We start from the raw sequence: 19,206 nt of genomic DNA on the forward strand, positions 1-19,206 counted from the left end.
TGACTATGTCTGCAGTGTGCCTGGAGCTTGACAGAAATAGTCTTACACTGTGCCTTCAGACATAGTCACTTGCTTGGATGAAGCTTAGATCTTATATCACAATTTTTATTCATTTTTCTTTTTTATTTTATTCTTTTTTAAAGATTCTATTTATTTGAGAGAGAGAAAGAGAGAGAGAGAGCATGGGCGGGAGTTGGTGGGGAGAGGCAGAAGGAGAGGGAGAAGCAGTCTCTCCACTGAGCAGGGAGCCAAATGTGGGGCTCCATCCCATGACCCTGAGATCATGACCTGATTTGAAGGCAGACGCTTAACTGACTGAGTCTCCCAGGCACCCTAACAATTTTTTAGAGGGTTACTTGAGCATAATAGTGAGAATCTCATTTCTTTGGTCAGTAGGGTAATGTGACTCTGATCACAGACTTTGAATGTTATTAAACTTGTGGTGGTGAGCACTGCATAGTGATAGAATTGCCTAATCTCTGTGTCGTACACCTGAAACAAGTATACCGTCCTATGTCAACTACACATTTCTTTTCTTTTCTTTTTTTAAAGATTATTTATTTATTTATTTGACAGACAGATCACAAGTAGGCAGAGAGGCAGGCAGAGAGAGAGAGGAGGAAGCAGGCTGGGAGCCAGATGTGGGGCTCGGTCCTAGGACCCATCCCAGGGGATCATGACCTGAGCCCAAGGCAGAGGCTTTAACCCACTGAGCGCCCAGGTGCCCCTCAACTACACATTTCAATTAAAAAAATTATATTATCTCCTCAGACGCTGCTGTGGTAATTCTATTACAATGTAGAAGAGCTGTGAGTATTTCAGACCTTAGGAACAGATGATAAAATAGATGGTATTGCCCACAGCTAAAGGGCATTGTCCAGTGTTGTCTTCAACACATGTCTGTCCTGCTTGTCTTCTGCCTTGTTTCCCTCTGTCCTTCCCAGTCCTCAGACTTCTATCTTCTCTCTACTTCCCTGTTTTCCTCTCACAGCCTGCCTACCTTTTTCTTTTTATCTCTCCTCTCTGAGCTTACCTGCCTGTCTCCTTTGTTTTTTATTCACACAAGATTTCTTTTTTCCATTTCAGACACCCAGCTGGTCATAACACAGAATGAAAAGAAGTGCTTATCTGGTCAAGTTTTATATTCTCTGATCTTTATGCAAATTTCATTGTTAAACATGTGTTTTTCCCACGTGAATTCCTGTTTTCCTCTTGGAACTTTGGGTTTAAAATTTGAGGTTTAAGGGCGCCTGGGTGGCTCAGTTGGTTAAGCAACTGCCTTCGGCTCAGGTCATGATCCTGGAGTCCCAGGATTGAGTCCCACATCAGGCTCCCTGCTCCACGTGGAGTCGGTCTCTTCCTCTGACCTTCCCTTCTTGTGCTCTCTCTCTCATTCCCTCCTTCTCAAATAAATAAGTAAAATCTTAGGGGCACCTGGGTGGCTCAGTGGGTTAAAGCCTCTGCCTTCGGCTCAGATCGTGATCCCAGGGTCGTGGGATCGAGCCCCGCGTCAGGCTCTCTGCTCAGGAGGGAGCCTGCTTCCCCTTCTCTCTCTGCCTGCCTCTCTGCCTGCTTGTGATCTCTGTCAAACAAATAAATAAAATTAAAAAAAAAAATAAGTAAAATCTTAAAAAAAATAAAATGATTAAAAAAATTATAAAATGTGAGGTTTAAAACCACAATACATGATTAATTTTGCATTGCTCCTAACTCCTTGCGATTTTTTCCAAACAGCCAGTGACCTCACTAGTCAGGACAGACTGCAAATTACCAAAGGATGTTTAGGCTATTTCCATGGGGAAAAAGAATAATGTGTCTTGCATTTGTTTTTCGTAGCTGTGGGCTATTGTGCATTATATTTGAATTAAAAACAGAATCGTGCATTACCATTTTAAATCTTACAACAAATTGACCTAATGAGAAGTTTTGAGAAAGAGATGGTGAGGTTTTCACAGCCTGAAAGTCTGGGATGTGTGGTCCATTAACACTGATCAATGCCCTTAAGAGTCCAAGCAGCTCTCACAGATAATTTAGTAATTGGAATTGTCAAGAACTTTAATCATGAATTGTAGATAATGGGATTAGATTAGATATGAGGTCTGAAACGTACTTTTGCATGGGTCCATTGGGGCTGACCTAATTTATTGCAAAAATCTTCCTTTCCTTTGGCCTCTGGATTCTGTATCAGAATCTCCCTGCCACAAAATGCATTTCTAGTGGCCTTTATTTTAGTACTTATATCAGAGCTGAAGATAGTAAGTATATTGCCTGGTGTTCAACTGGGAAAAATTGGTTTGCTTTGAAATGTTTTCAAGGAAAAGAGTCCGCAGGCTGCCCCCTTGTGCTGAAACAGAGAAAAACAATTGTCGGCTTCTGCTTCAACCTGGAGCATTCTGTGCAGCCTCTGGAGGCTCCATTTGGAAAGTCCTTGATAGTTGAGTTTTTTACGACATGCCTTTCTCAGTCTGTATTATTTCAGTGATTATGGTGTAGGAATAAAAGTTATCACTATCAAAGTCACTATATGCATTTATTAGGATTTCTTCTGATTAGTATCAGACAAGACCTGCATGCTTTTAAGTCTAACTGGAATGTATTAATTCCCTATGTTTTGCCCCCAGGGCTAAGGAGAGTATGTACCATGCTTTGGGCTACAGTACTATTGTGGTGTTGCAGGCGGTCATGACCTTTGAGCAACAGGACATCCAGAACGGCATCTCTGCCATGAAGGACGCATTACAAACCTGCCAAAAGTACGAGCTGAGTAAATAACTACTTGAGATAGAACTACAAAACTTTATGTCTCTGTGACAAAGCAAGTATGGTTTGCTGATGGAGACCTCTATTTGAAGTTCGCCCCAATTGTAGTAAGGGACTTGTACTCCAAAGCTGCCTGGCCTCATGTAGTTCCATGTAAGAGAGTTAACATTTCCTATTAAGAATTATAGTAGATTCTTGTTTGGCCAACCACTTGACATCTATACATCCGCCTTTCCCCCCTTCCTTCTTTCTTTCTGTTCTTTTCTTTCCTTCTTTCCTTCCTTTCTTCCTTCAGTAGCTTGAACCACAGAGAAAAACTGAGGGAGACATATGTGGGGTCAGCAGCATGCATCTCTCAAGGGGTCTCTCTGGAGTGGATGAGTTCAGCTACTGCCTGCCAAGCCAGTGTGTCCCAGATCAGTGGTTGTCCAGGGTTGGAGTGTACAGATGAGTATGTGGAGCACGGGAGATGCTGCCTATTCAAAAGGGAGAGCTTTATTTGTCTAAAAGGACATATTTGGACACTTCCAGTTGGTGAAAATGAGATGGATTTTCAGTTTTATTTTAATCTTTGCTCTGTGTGTATAGCAAGACCCCAGCAGCAGCTGTTAACTAGCATTGGTGAAGTTTAACATGAAACTATGTCCTTGTGTCATTATGTTGCTGTGCTACAAATGAAGAGAGTTTCCAAATACTGCCCTCTAACTTAAGTGATTCTTAACCTGCAGGTGCCTCTTCCCCCAGAAATATTGATTTCGGCCAACAGATCAGGGAAGGTGCTTGGCAGGGTTAGCATTCATTGTTCTTTGTGGGTTTGTCCACTCACGTGTCCAGTAAGCCTGGGCGGAGTGCCCACAGGATGCCTGCCCAGTGCTGGGTGCTGGGTGTGCAGTGTGGAAAAGTGCGGTCCCTGTGCTATAGACTTGAGGGTTTTCTCCTTGCTAACTCTTTGGTGTGACTGTGACAAAAATGAATGTCAAAGGAAAATGAGCCTGGCCTGATCTATTGTCATTTTTTCTTTCTCTTTCCCATCTCCCCTTCTGCTTATTCTCCACAGATACAGGAAAAAATGTACAGTTGTAGAATCTTTCTCAAGTCTTCTTTCTAGAGGATCACTGGAGCAGCTGACTGAAGGTAAGACCCGTTTAAAGATTTTTTCCTGTCTTTGAAAAGTTAAAACATGATCATACTTATAAAATTCAGTATGCAAGTGTAGAATATAAAGGACATGGAATATCTTTTTCCTTTTCCCATCATACTCACCCACTGGTAATGGGTTAATGGATTAGGATTCCCCACATAACAGAGTGGGGTTCAAAGCTGATCTGCCTTTCTGCAAGCCACAGTTCTTTCCACTGTACCCCACACTTTCTCTGGTAGGCTTGTAGAAAAGGGAACAAAATGTTCACGTATGGATGAGGGAAATGTTGAATCATTCCTATGTGAGACATCCTGAAAGTAGATGGTGCTATGTTACTATCTTTTTATAATTTTTTTTACATGGCACTTTAGAAAACCTGGACTTATTTACTTATTAAAAAAAGAAAACAAACAATAAGATACTACTATATACCTATTAGAACTTCCATAATCTGAAACACAAACTCCAAATGTTGCAGAGATGTAGAGTGAAAGGAACCCTTATCCATGGCTTGTGGGAATGCAAAATGGTACAGCTACGTAGGGAGACAGGCAATTTCTTACAAAACTATACAATCCAGCAATCAATCTCCTTAATATTTACCCAAAGGAGCAGAAAACTTATATCTGCATGTGGATGCTTACAGCAGCTTTATTTATAATCGCCAAAACATGTAAGCAATCAAGATGACCTTCAGTAGGTGAGTGGATAAATGAACTGTGGTCCATCCAGACAAATGGAGTATTATTCAGCACTGAAAAGAAATGAACCATCAAGCCATGAAACGACCCAGAGTGACCTTAAGTGCATATTACTAAGTGAAAAACACCAATCTGAAAAGGCATCAGGCTATATGATTCCAAGCGTATGACATTCTGGAAAGGGTTGAACTGTGACAAGATCAGTGGTTGCCCAGGGTTGGGGTGTACAGATGAGTATGTGGAACACGGGGGATTTTTAGGATAATGAAAAAACTTTGTAAGATATCATAATGATGGATACATGTCTTTATACATTTGTCCAAACCATAGAATGTATGTCACCAAGAAGGAACTGTAATGTGAATTGTAGATGTTGGGTGATCATGATGTGTCCACGGAAGTTCATCAATTCATCAGGGGAGGTTAAGCACACATGGGGCAAGGGATACATGGAGAATTTCTGTACCTTCCTCTCAATTTTGCTGCAGACCTAAAACTGCTTTAAAAAATAGGCTTAATTAGAAAATAGTAAATGTAAATTAGCTTGTGACTATAGCATAGTCTGAGAAACAGGTTTATTTAGACTTTTACACCCAAAGGCATGTTCAGCTAACATTTTAGCACAGGGTGAAGCTATTTCCTTCCATAGACTAAGGAAATATAATTAAGAAATGTTCTGGTAAGGTACCTATTCATAAATGCCAAATGGTTAATTTTGAGGACGGGGGAACTGCCCAATATAAATCAAGCAGAGTGAAGGAATGTGACTTTTATAAATTAAGTTGCATTTTATTCCTAATGAGTTTGGCTGTCACTACAACCCGAACAGACTTTGTGTTCAAGGGAGCATGTCACAACATTGTAGCTTTAGTATGTGATTTGTTTTTCCTCTTGGTAATTTTCATTTACATCCTTGAGTGGCTGGTTGTCTGCAGAAATCAGTATATTTAATTAAACTTTTCGTGGGTTTAACATGAACATACCCTTTCTTCTCTCAGGGCTGGCATACTGCCCTGAATAGTTTTCAAATTTCCCTTAAAAACAGATATGTAAATGCAGTACTTAGGATGTGAAAGGGATTTAACAGGAAGGACACTTACATATGGTTGGCAGAGTTCAAATTTCCTTGCCTTTTATCTCTGCCTTCGTGGCCCATGCTTTGGCTGCTCTGAGGTTTGTCCATTTTTTTTTTTTTAAAGATTTTATTTATTTATTTGACAAAGATCACAAGTAGGCAGAGGGGCAGGCGGTAGGGGGCGGGAAGCAGGGAGCCCGATGTGGGGCTCGATCCCAGGACCCTGGAATCATGACCTGAGCTGAAGGCAGAGGCTTTAACCTACTGAGCCACCCAGGTGCCCCAGTTTGTCCATTTTTAACTTCACCCTGAGGCAGCCAGTCCTTCTGCTCAGACCTCTGCACGGACTCATTGTTACCTGTTGTTACCGGTCTCTGACATGGTTGAGCCTCGACTTACCTTTCCAGACTTATTTTACACTCCTCACTTTACATACCTGTGCTTCATCACATGAGCCCCCCGGCCTTCTCCCCCAACACACAATCTGTGTCACTGAGCAGACTTTCAAAGTGAGCAATGCCAAAACTCTTTCTACTCTGTTGCAAATGAACCTAAGAAGAGGAAATTCAGGTGGCTCTGTAAAAATCGAAGGCTCCACTTTTCATTCCCCCGAACACTGAGAAAATTGGGGGACGGGGGCACATGTAGAGGTGAGGCATTCTAAAGGACCGAGCCCCTGGCTGGTGATGGCCACCAGAACGTGCACAGGCCCTACATCTGTGAGGTTGGCCCCAGCGGTAGGCGGGCCATTGAAGGATCTCTGCTGCCTGGTTGCTTCTTGGTCAGTCCGACCTTTGGCCTGTGAGCATGGTAGAGATTGCACCCAGTTTGCGAGAACCAGCCTGTCATGTGTCAGGTGGCAGGGACAGGGCATGGGGTCTGTGTGTACGTGAAAGAAACACAGTGCTAGTCCTTCTCCACTTTGACCCAACAGCATCGCACAAACACGGAAGTACCCTACTTTTCAGCTATTTACATCACATAAAAATGTCCTGCTTTCTGAGCTTTTATGAAAAAGCCCAACATGGACCAAGGGCAGTAGTCTCTGAGAAAGTAGTTAACAAAAACCGAGGGCTTACTCTCCATAGTGAGCTCTGCCCAGCTCCTTGTTTGATTCTTCAGCTGTGAAGTGAAGACGTTGCCAGCTAGACTATGAACGAGGTGTCCGGCTGCAGAGAAATGGATGCCCGTGACGCGGCAGAACCTTTCCCCCAATCCGGGCTGTTAAATCCCCCAAGCTCCTTTACTTAAATAAAATGCCAGTTTGCATCCCATGGATAAAACAGGAATCTGCTGATTTTGTTTATGTAAAAATGCAAAGATTTCCCTCCCACCCCAGTCTCTGCAAGTGTAAGGTATTGTTTGGGAAGCCTGGCCATGTGTTTGGGGCATTCCATATGTCCCTGGGATATACATAGTTTTACAGAGTCCCTTTTGTGAGTGCCTCGTTCCTGCACTAGATAGCTCAGCAATCAAAATAGCCTGGAATTGTGCTAGTGTGAGCTCTTTTTAGATCATGTCTTCGGTGTGTGAGGAGTCATGATTGGGGATGCCGGGCCATACTTGTTCACAGAGCTCCAGAGCACTGCCTCTTTCTCCTTAAGTCAATGATGTGTCTAGTCATTGCCAGGATGATCATACCTGCATATTTTGAAGCTAGACTTCATAGATTTAAGATAGTTTTTTTCAATCTCTCTAACTGGGTTAAACTTCTGTGTTACTATTAAGTTACAGAGTGATTTTTTTTTTAAGTGCTTTTAAATTTTGGTTTCTTCTTGTGAGCTTGAGTTTGGGTCTCTGGCGCCAAGCCCCTGACTTTTTGCGGTTATATTTGAGTGGGACCAAAGATGACTTCCTTAAATCCTTTTACACATTCTAGGAAAATCTTGCCGAGGGACTGAGAACCGAGGTCATCGTTCTGCTTTTATGGAAGTACCAAAGCAACCTAGATTTCTCTCTTGGGTTCATGGAGCTACGAGTCTTTCCTGAACATCTCAGAGCAATTACTATGGACATAGGATTTTCCTTAATGTCATTTTATTTGTTTTTAATAGAGGAAATGCATGCCGAAATCTGTTATGCCGAGTGTCTCCTACAGAAAGCAGCACTCACGTTTGTGCAGGTAATAAATGTTTGGCTTCGAATCAGTAACGCCGGGGAAGCCTGCCAGTACTACATAGGAAAAATGGGGCTCATTCGATGTCCGTGCTTCAGTTCTTTTGACTTCGACTTCCAAGTAATGGAAGATACTTGTTGTTCTGATAAACTTGGACTGAAAAATGACCCCAGGGAGCTTTGTTCCTACTCAAATGCACTTGGAGTCTGTTTCGAATTTCAGTCTGTTGGGAACCACTGCCTTGTAAAGGGACTGTTTTGCAGCTACTGCACGGAATTTCTGGATGCTTCTCTGTATGAGAGGTGTGAGATTATCCCTCTGTGCATTTGCTAATGGTAGAGGGCTACAGGCCCTGAGCAAAAGAGGCGTCTTCATCCTTGCCCCTTCCCTTCTTTCACCAGATGCTTCAACAAAGCTCAGGCATGCATGCTTGGAGCACCAGGCTTTTCATCCATACTTCCGATTTTATTTTCTCCCCTCCTTCTACTCTCATGCCCCTTTTTTGCTTTTATTTCTTCCTTTGGAAGAGCAGTGTTAAAAAGTCACTAAATCAAACCATGAATACCTTTCTTTACGGGACATTTTAATTTGACTTCTAGGAACTGTTACAACCAGTGCCTTGTCTAACATTGAATCTTCCAGCGCCTCTAAGAAACATGGATTTTAACATTAAGGCCCCATGGGTGGCGGTGATGGTTACACTGGGGGTAGAGGTGGGGTCAAGATTGTAAGGGGGCAGAAATGCAATTGTAAAATTGAAGCTCTTCCTCAATCACAATGTTTTACATTGTATTGAGAGTTGCTGTTCTTTTTTCTTTTCTTTCTTTCTTTTTTTTTTTTTTCTCCTAGAAATGGACTCTTAGGTTGGATTCTGGTTTGGTAAAATTGAACCAATCTGGTCTATGACCCTGTTTCCTTAAACCCTATGTATTATGAAGTCTGGTTGAAAACCACATTCTTAATGCCTCGGTAAACATAATGCTAGTCACAGAGGCCCCCCAGTTTTTCTGATGTGTTTTCCAAATGGGGCTATGACAATCAAATCTGGAATTTGAAGGCATATTTTATATTGTGGGGACTTGCAATTAAACATCTGGGAGATAGCCAAGACTCCTCCCTCTTCCTCATGCCTCCGTATCCAGTTTAATGCTCCTGTTTCTTTGACCTTGTGAACATTTAGCGGGGGCATCTCTTCCTCTTCCTTCTCCGGTGTTCTAGTGGGGGTGTTCATCAGCTCTTCTCTACACGGCGCAGCAACCTAGTGACCCTCTGGCTCTAATTTCTCTTAACCTCCTGCTCGTTGTCCGTTGTACTGCTGAGTGCCTTCTCAGAGATGAGACTGTCACCATGTCATTGCTGTGCTATAGCATTGAATTGCTCTCAGGGACTATGGCAGTGGTTCCGTATCAGAATATCAGCAAGGAGGCGGGGGGAGGCTTTTTCAAACTAAACTGATGTCTTTGCCCACACTCCCTCCTCCCCTCTTACCCATGTCCTCAGATGCTACTGACAGGTGTGTTGCGTACCTGAGTGGCATGGGTAGCGGTAGCTTTCTTCCTTCGTTCTGTCTCTGTAGAAGCTTCTGTGGCAGCGCTGACTTCTGTAAGCCCAGGTGGCCAAGCACGCCATGATCCTTAATGCTTTCTTGTTTTTCCTGCTGCTTGAGTTTTCTCTGGCTCCCAAGATCCGCATCTGCTTTGCCTTCCTTAATCTGGCCACTTCCTAGTTATTTTCTGTGCCTTAAGCCTCAATGCTTCCAGGAAGCTTCTGTGGACCTCTCCATGCCACCCCCGCCCCTGCTCTGCGTTCTCCTGACATCCTGTGCATATCTCCATCTGTGTGCATGATTCCAGCCCTTAGCACCTTGTATTGCTTTTGTCTGATGTTTCATTCAGATGCCTGGTATAAAATAGGCATTCAGTAAATATTCGGTGAATCATGACACGAAATATTGTTATTTGAGGCAGATTTTAATGTGACTTAGGAAGTTCTTTCCTGGCCTATCTTGGAACTTGTGTAATCATAAGATTCCTTAAAATAAGAAGATAAACATTTAAGTTGCATGTGAATTTTGCATTTATTGATTCTTAGAATAATATAAATGTTAAAGATTTAATAATTAATGAAAATTGTAAGCTAAAGCAAATTTTCCTCTTCTTTAGAAGGATGCCACAGGAAATAAATTTCAGAGTTTCTCTCCATTATCAATAGACTAGAAAAATACTCTCCTCAGAAGTGTGAAATATGGGACTGTCTCCATTAGCACTGTTAGATTAACTTCTTTTAAGCAGGTTTTGATATAATTTATTAAGCAACTCTCTTGGAATCCTAGAATGCTGACCCTGAAAATGGTACTCATTTAGGCCCTCTGCCTCCACTTTATGGTTGATGACCATAGGCAAAGAAAAGTGAAATGACTTTTTTCCCCTCCAAAGTAAAAACTGTGTATTGGTGACAATCAGTTTAGAATCCAGATCAATAATTTTTGTTCTAGAAATATTATGTAAGTGACATTACAGTGTTAAATAGACTGAATGCTAAAGTACTGTGCAAAAGAAGAACCATCAGCCCATTTCCTGAAGTGTGATGGACTGGAAAGTTTGTCCTTAGAGAATATCCTTAAATCACCCATTTTGGATTCTGTTGAACCCAGAAGAAAATTCTGCATTAGGTGATGTTTATCACAGTAGATTTGGACTAACATATTTGGCCACTAAGTGGTAAGGATTACTTCCTTAATTACTTGCTTGAAGTAATGCTTAAAATGTATTCTTTTTATTGCCATCTAAGTTGGAAGGAAAATTGCAAAAGAACATTGCAAATGTAAAGCAAGAAAAATGTTTTAATTTAAAAATTATGTCCTCAAAAGATAGAGTTTTGTTCTAATCACGCAAATATATAACTAACATGTAAGAATCTTTTGCTACATGATCTGATTATTTAACTGAATTATTTTCAGGATGAAAATATGATCAACTTCATCAAAGGTGGACTCAAAATTAGGACAAGCTACCAAATATACAAGTAAGTTAAAAATTAAGATGTCTTTTGTTAAAGAATTTTTCTTAACTTATTTATTTGACACAGAGAGAGATATCACAAGTAGGCAGAGAGGCAGACGGAGAGAGAGGGGGAAGCAGGCTCCCCACTGAGCAGAGAGCCCGATGCGGGGCTCAATCCTGGGACCCTGATATCATGACCCAAGCCGAACAGAGGCTTAACCCACTGAGCCACCCAGGTGCTCCTAAGATGTCATTTTTAAATGATTCTTGTATTCTGTCAAATTTGTACTTCAGAATTCTCATAAAGTTTGACTAGTCTTTATTTGGTGTTCATAAAAATGCACTGATTTTTTGGCTTACTGTGTGTGTATTCAGTGCTATAGGACAACGGAATTTAAGTTTAAATGCAAACTGGACAAAAATAGCTGGAAAAAAGGTACTGACAGAATTTCTAATTATATAATCTTAGTTCTTCTCTTCTAATATCAATTTATATATTTAAAGTTACAGGTATGTCTTTGGTCCAGACTGTAGAGCAGCACTGCTTGATAGAATTTTCTGTAGTGATTTAAGTGCTCAGTTAGGATGGACCATTCTGTTGTCCATATCTTCTATATCCTTACTGATTTTAGTTGCTCTATCATTTGCTCACAGAGTGAAAAACCTCCAGCTTTGATTCAGGATCACCCATTTCTTTCTTTAGTTCTGTCAGTTTTTGCATTGTATATTTAGAGCCTCTGTTATTAGGTTTATATATGTTTTATTTTATCTTTCCAATGACTTAACCTTTTTTTTTTTTTTAAAGATTTTATTTATTTATTTGACAGAGAGAGTGAGATCACAAGCAGGTGGGTGGGGGGCAGGGTGGTGGAGAAGGAGGCTTCCTGCTCAGCAGGGAGCCTGTTGTGGGTCTCGATCCCAGGACCCCAGGATCATGACCTTAGCTGAAGGCAGAGGCTTTAACCCACTGAGTCACCCAGGCACCCCATGAGTTAACCTTTTTATCATTATGAAATGTCTCTACTGAACTCCTTATAATAAATATTTGTCTAGAAGTCTGTTTCGTTTGACATTAATATAGCCACTCATGCTTTTTTATAATTAGTGTTAAGTGTAGCATGACATATTCTTGTTCCTTAAACCTATCTTTGTTTTTATATGTAAATTGCAGTTCTTAAAGATGCTTATAGTTGGGTCTTGCTTTTTTATTCAGTATGACAAATGATATGTTTATACTTGTGGCTACCATTTTTCTTGTTCTCTTGCCTTGTTTGGTTTTCTCACTTCTTTTTTTGCCTTTTTTGCATTACTAAAATTTTAAATATAAATTTACCAGTGTAATCACTCTGTTGTTTTCTTAGCTGTAGCCCTCTTTAATTTTTTTAAAGATCATTCTAGTGATTATAATATCCTTCTTAACTTATCACAGTTAGCTTAGAGTTAATATACTCCTGCCCTTAAGTTCTTATAAAATATAAGAACTTTGTGAAAATATAGTTTCACTGACCATTTGTCTTTTATACTATTCTTTGATACCACACTTACATATATTAGAAGTCCCACAATGCTGTGTCAAATTATTTTTTCATAAAGATGTATTTATTAATTTATTTGAGAGAGCAAGAGAGCGAAAGCATGTGAGGTGTGCCCAAGCATGGGGGGAGGGACAGAGGGAGAGAATCTTCAAGCAGACTCCTGCACTGAGCACCTAGCCTGACCTGGGGCTCAGTTTTATGACCCATGAGATAACAACCAGAGCCGAAACCGAGAGTTGGACATTTGACCAGCTGAGCCACCCAGATGACCCAATAATAGGACTGTGGCTTTCTGTGTCAGTTCTAGGCACCCCACGTTGAGTGGATTCAAGAGTACCTTCAGCTGACTAGCCATGTAAATATAAAGCTAGTGTGAGAGATGTTTCTACCTTTCAAAGTTCAGCTCTTCTCCAGTTTTTTACTACTTTTTGTTTTCACTTTCCAGTGCCTGAAAATGCATTTTAAATGTATATTTAAATTCCAAAGCTTATAATTGTTATCTGGGGGGGGAGTTAATCTAATATAAGCTAGTATGTGTATCATTATTAGCAGATCCCCAGGGGCGCCTGGATGGCTCAGTGGGTTAAGCCTCTGCCTTCGGCTCAGGTCATGATCTCAGGGTCCTGAGATTTGTCTGTCAAATAAATAAATAAAACCTTAACAAAAAAGGCGGGGGTGGTGGTGGTGCCTGGGTGGCTCAGTGGGTTCAGCCTCTGCCTTTGGCTCAGGGTCCTGGGATCGAGCCCCACATGGGGCTCTCTGCTCAGCGGGGAGCACTCTCTGCTCAGCAGGGAGCCTGTTTCCCCCTCTCTCTCTGCCTGCTGCCCTGCCTACCTGTGATCTCTCTCTCTATATCAAATAAATAAATAAAATCTTAAAAAAAAAAAAGCAGATCCCCATTAGTGAGAGCAGAACCAAGATTTAGTATCTTAAGAGATAATTTTACCCTAAGTGATTTCATAAAATTATATTTTATTCAAAATCATGGAGGTAGGGGGAGGTAGGAGGTAGGATGTTAAAGAGGTAATTGCTTTTCTAGTTTTGGGAAATTGACTGTTGTTTTTAGTTTTCTTCTTGAAATCATTTTTCTTAAAAAATTTTTTTTTCTTTTGTTTGACAGAGAGAGAGAGCACATGCACAAGCAGAGGGTGGTGCAGGGGGAAGGCAGGTTCCCGCTGAGCAAGGAGCCTGTTGCAGGACTTGATCCCAGGATCCTGGGTTCATGACCTGAGCTGAAGGCAGACATTTAACTGACTGAGCCACCCAAGACCCCTCTTGAAATACTTTTTAGATGCTATGGATTCCTGGGTAGTCAGTTAAGAGCCTTCAGCTCTGCAGCTCTGGTGGTGATCCTAGGGTCCTGGAATCGAGTCCTGCATTGGGCTCCCTGCTCTGTGGCAAGCCTGCTTCTCCCTCTGCCTCTGTTTCCCTCTGTCTTTCTCTCTCTCTGTCTCTCATGAATAAATAAAATCTTTGAGAAAACAAAGAAATACTTTTTAGATGATAATAAAAGGATGTTAAAGAGCTAATTGCTTTTCTAAGCATCAGAACTTAAAAACTAGATTGAATTCAAGTAGTCTTAAAATGGCACAAATGTATCAGTGTGTGCACTCATCTACTTTTGTACATACACACAGACATTTACTTGGGAATTAAAAATAGTGAAATTCCTATGTATGCATAGGTCTCTTTCAGAATAGTGGGAAAAATAGATACTTTTTGGGAAAATTGGTTCTTCATTCTGGAAAAAGAGCATAAAAATAAATTACATAAATTTTTTAAAAATTTAAAAAAAGGTTTTATTTATTTATTTGAGATAAAAAGAGTGAGTGTGCATGTTCAGGAGGAATAGAGGAGGGGAGAGAGAAAGAATCTCCAGCAGACTGTGCTGAGCAGAGCCCAACGCAGGGGTCAGTCTCACAACACTAAGATCATGACCTGAGCTGAAACCAACAGTCAGATGCTTAACTGAGCCACCCAGCTCCGCTAATATTAAAATATTTTAAAAATGGGACTATTGTAAACAGAAGGAAAATATTTTTATGGTCCTAAAACACAAAAGCCTTTACACTTTTATTTAAAATTTTTCACTTTGAAATAACTTCAGAATTTTTTTTTTTTTTTTAAGATTTTATTTATTTATTTGACAGAGAGACATCACAAGTAGGCAGAGAGGCAGGCAGAGAGAGAGAGAGAGGAGGAAGCAGGCTCCCTGCTGAGCAGAGAGCCCGATGCGGGACTCGATCCCAGGACCCTGAGATCATGACCTGAGCCGAAGGCAGCGGCTTAACCCACTGAGCCACCCAGGCGCCCTAACTTCAGAATTTTTACAAAGAATTTTTATGTATTCTTCATTCAGAGTCACAAATGTTAATATCTTATAGAACCACAGTAATAATTATTTTTTCACAGTAATAATTATTAATACCAAGAAACTAACATTGACACAGTAGTATCAATTGCTCCACTGATTTTACTCTGATTTCTCTAATTGTACCACTAATATCCTTTTTCTGGTCCAGGATTGAATCCAGGATTGGGGATGTTGCATTTAGTTGTTATGTTTCTTCAGTCTTTTTTAATCGGGAAGAGTCCCTCAGTCCTTCTTTATTTTTATGACCTTGACATTCTTGAAGTATACTGGGCAGTTATTTTGTAGAATATCTCTCAGTGGGAACTAATCTAATGTTTCTTCATGATTCCATCCAGATTTTGCATCTATGGCAAGAATACCATACAAGTGATATTGTGTTTTTAGTAGTGTATCGTATCAGTAGATACATAATGTCAATTTCAGAAGCCTTTTTGAGTGTGACATAAAATCAGGAACCAAAAAGACTGACTTGGCCAAATAAACATTTCAGTTTTCATCGGGCGAAATACACATAATAAAAAATACAAATGGAAATGTGATAAATGATTCAGGGTAAATGCCAGTGTTAGTAGCTCATAAGTTGGTGGGAATCTAAACTGATAGAGTTTTCTGAAGGATATTTTAACAATATGTATCAAAATTAAGAATGTATATCACCTTTGATCTCAGAAGTCCCTTTTCTAGGAATTTATCCTAAAGATAGTTGTGATAGATTAACTATAGTTACAGTACTTGATGTAGGAAAAGTACTGGATGAATGTACAAGCATACTTTTAGCAACATTGTTTATAATATGGAAAATCTGGAAACAATGTAAATATTTCTTAATGGACTTTGGTTAAAGAAATTATAAAGTAGAAAAATATGCACTTGTTAAAAAATAAGGTAGCTCTCATGCATTTTCATAGAAAATCATCAGTACAACCCATAGGACAGTATATACTATATGATCCCATTTGTGGTTTTTAAAGTTTGCATTCTTACTAAAACATAAAACTACCTAGAAGGTTATGTACCAGGCTGTTAGCAGTGACCATCTCTCTGTGGGATAGTCATGCAGGTCACTTACACTTTCTCCATGTTATTTGAAAATCTTATAACAATCATCTATTATCAGAACATAGAACATTTATATTTTGATTAAAAATGAAAAGAATTCTGAAAATCATTTATACCTCCTGCCATCCTGTTGATAATTTGATGTTCACATTCTTAATGCATGCATATGAGCATATATAACTATCTTTTTATGTAATGAAATCATATTCTTCATGTCATTTTGAAATTTCCTTTCTCACTTCATGTCACAAATTTAGGTCAAATATTCATAAATATTTTTAGTTCATGGATTTTAATGGCTATGTAGCATTCTATTATGTGGGTACACCACCCATGTGTATGTATAAATATATGCACTCATGTGACTCTCTTCCTAATTAATTTCCTGTTGTTGCCAGTTTAGCTTGTTTATATATTTTCATTATAAATAGTAATACAGTATTTCTCTTTATAAGTAAGTTTTGTGTTTATCCTTGCTAGTTCCTTAGAATAAAATTAGATTTATTGGGTGAAAGGTACACCTGTGTTTAAGACTTTTGATATATATTGCAAAGTCATTCTCAAAAATAATTGGCTTGGCAAACTTTTTCTTAAAGGGCTAGATAGTAAATATGTTTGGCTTAGTGGGTCATAAGATCTCTGTGGTGGCTACTCAACTCTATGTGTGGTATAAGCATAGACAATAATAGAATGAATGAACATGCTTATGTTCCCATAGTTTGCCAATCTCCATACTATAACCACCTCTTACCAAAGTAGATGAATATGTCTATTTGTTCTTTCCTTTGCCAGCACTGGTTTTCCATTAAAAAAAAATTAAAATAATTCTTACTATCATGAAAATGACACATATATTTAGGAAAATAAAAGAAGGTAGATGAGCAGCTATTAACATACAGAATCCATATTCTTTTCACACAGTGATGATGTCTGCGAAACTGAGTATATATTATTTCAGAATATTTTCTATCCAAATCTAAAGATAGGTGTACTTTTTAATGTGCATACTCTTTTGTAACCTGCTTTTTTCAGTTAATGATCTTTGCTTTTCCATGTGAATAAATCTTCATTTCACGTAATACTTGAGTCTATCTTCATGTTTTCCTGGTTTCTTTTACTGCTGGTATGTCTGTACCAGGACATAGCACAGGACTGTCTCCTGCATCCTATGTTTATGTCCATTTAGTATCTTTTATTCTAGAACCATCTGTCTATTCATGATTGTTGTTGAAAAGCCCATGCCAGTTGTCCTGCAGAATATCCCATGGATATCACACAAGGTGATACCTAATATCTGGTTATTTCTTAATACCTTTAAATAAATATTTGTCAATTTGGTAAGCAATTCCTGTTCATTACCAAGCTTTATATCTTTGTCATTGTTTTAATTTGCATTTCTCTGAATAAGTATTTGCCTTTTGAAGACATGAAGGGAAGGGGGGAAAGGCACAGAAAAGAAATTAAAATGAGAAAAAGGAAAGAATTGCTTGGGTGGAATAGGAAAAAGAAAGACAAATGGTGCAGTGATGGAATTTTTTGTCCTTTTTCAGTCTTTCCTACCTGCAAGCTCTAATTTATCTGGTCTATTTGAGATCACAGTGATCACACTGAAATTCACATCTTTTTGGCAGTAGCTTCTCCGATACTCGGTAGAAGGGTTGCTTAAGCATGCACAGGAACCAAGGGATGGAGCACCCCTGGGAAGTCTTCTATGAGACATTGCTGGAAAGTTGTGAGGTCACAGCCCTGTGGTCCTGGGGCTCTGGAGTCCTGCGTGCTGATGTTTGAACCCTGTCTCGTTTCAGCCCAGGAAGATTGCTCCTGATAAACAGGGCAGAAATAGGTGTGTTAGTTTTTCCTTCATGACTATTTACCCAAGTAGCCTTTAAGGTTAAACTCAGCACAGTTGCCTCTTTGAAAAATCACCTAGCATTTTGGCTAATGGCATTTATCTTACAGCATGTCCGTGTGAATTTTGACTTCACATTAATTTTCAGAGTCATAATAAAACTTATGTGATAACTTTTTTCTCCAATCCAGAGAATGTCTTTCTATCCTGCATGTAATTCAGAAGAATAAAGATGAACAACAGTTTTTCTATGAATTTGAAGGGGGTGTCAAGCTTGGAATAGGTGCCTTTAATTTGGTAAGTAAATAATTATAAAATAGCCGCCAGAAGCTTTGTTAACAGAACCTAAGGTTTCCAGTGCCTTCTCTATGGTGTGTGAACATCTGCCTGGGTTTGGTTGACAAATGGCTAGAGTGGGATTGAATTTTTTTGTGTTGTGACCCAGTGGTAGCTTTGGCCAGTATGTGTTGTAAAGTTCTGCACATGCTTAGAGTAGGTTTGGATTGTACAGGAGGGAAAGCAGGCAGCATGCTGAATGCACTGGTAACATTTTTGGTAATAAGGAGCAAGGAATCCGGTTCCATTTCCACATCAGAGATATCGTGGCTTTAGCAGTGGTAGCTCTGGAATTGAAAAAGGTGAGGCAGTAATCATGTATCTTGAGGCATGATTTTGATGCTGTGAGAGAGGTGGAAGTTTGAATAGATATTTGTCAAATTGTAATATGTTATTTAGAGATTTTAAAATTTATTAAGGTTTGACTGTAATTAATGAGAAAATGCATTGATAAAGGGAACAATACACATGACTGTGTACATCACCGTGGCCACTTTGTTCATGAGCCCAGTTAGTCAGCAGTAGGGGTGTCTGGGGAAAGAGGCCGGCTGGCAGTCACCACGGGTCATCCTATTCCCTTGATTATTCAGATCCTCCTCTGCTGATGTCGGGCTTGGTGAACATTCACTTGCAACACAGATATCTCCATGTTTTTTGCTCATTTGGAGAGGTTTATACTCTTCCTTAGACTTCCTTGTCATTAATATTCTAATGATATTCCTTCCAAGTCCCTGACCGTCCAGCCAAACAGCCAAACCATTGGCTCCAGCCGATGAACCCGTATAGAATCACACACATGGCCATTTCTCCTTCTAGGCAAAGTGAACAAGTGGGTGACCTGCTTTTACCCTGCCTGGATTTCCCCTCCCCACTGTTCCCCAGGGATGTTCTAGAAAGTAACTGGAGGGCCGTGCTGTTCACTTTTAGGTGGTGCCTGCATATTATGCAGAATTCAACAGCCTCGCTTTCTGGAAAAGGATGTTAAAAAGGGGTCTTGTTTGCAAGTGGGCACTGAGGGATTCCCTTCTTAGCACTTCATCACTGCATATAAGAGGAGCAAGTATTCTCTCCAGCGTCCTGAAAAGGGCAGGGATTTTGCTGTTCTTGTTGTTTGTTTGGTTGGTTGGTTTTTTAATTTTTTAGGTTCATTGTCTTAGGTAAGTGAAATTAATTCACAAGTGATGATTAACCGTATGTGCAATATATGATGATTGAGATATGTATAGTGGTTCAGACTTGGTTCTAGTACTTCATATTA

The 19,206-nt window shown here is 39.8% G+C and overlaps 1 protein-coding gene across 5 annotated transcripts in view; it reads left to right on the plus strand.

Moving 5' to 3' along the window:
• Positions 1 to 19,206, plus strand: part of TTC39B (tetratricopeptide repeat domain 39B) — a 132,920-nt gene that overhangs the window by 84,600 nt on the left and 29,114 nt on the right. For all 5 annotated transcript variants that reach the window (XM_032307015.1, XM_032307019.1, XM_032307016.1 and 2 more), the window contains 5 exons: positions 2,622 to 2,753; positions 3,818 to 3,894; positions 7,732 to 7,799; positions 10,753 to 10,817; positions 17,804 to 17,909. In XM_032307015.1, the coding sequence (XP_032162906.1) occupies positions 2,622 to 2,753; positions 3,818 to 3,894; positions 7,732 to 7,799; positions 10,753 to 10,817; positions 17,804 to 17,909 (448 nt within the window). The remainder of the gene's footprint in view (positions 1 to 2,621; positions 2,754 to 3,817; positions 3,895 to 7,731; positions 7,800 to 10,752; positions 10,818 to 17,803; positions 17,910 to 19,206) is intronic.

This window comes from Mustela erminea, chromosome 12 (genome assembly GCF_009829155.1).
Source record: "Mustela erminea isolate mMusErm1 chromosome 12, mMusErm1.Pri, whole genome shotgun sequence".
Classification (NCBI taxonomy): Eukaryota; Metazoa; Chordata; class Mammalia; order Carnivora; family Mustelidae; genus Mustela; species Mustela erminea.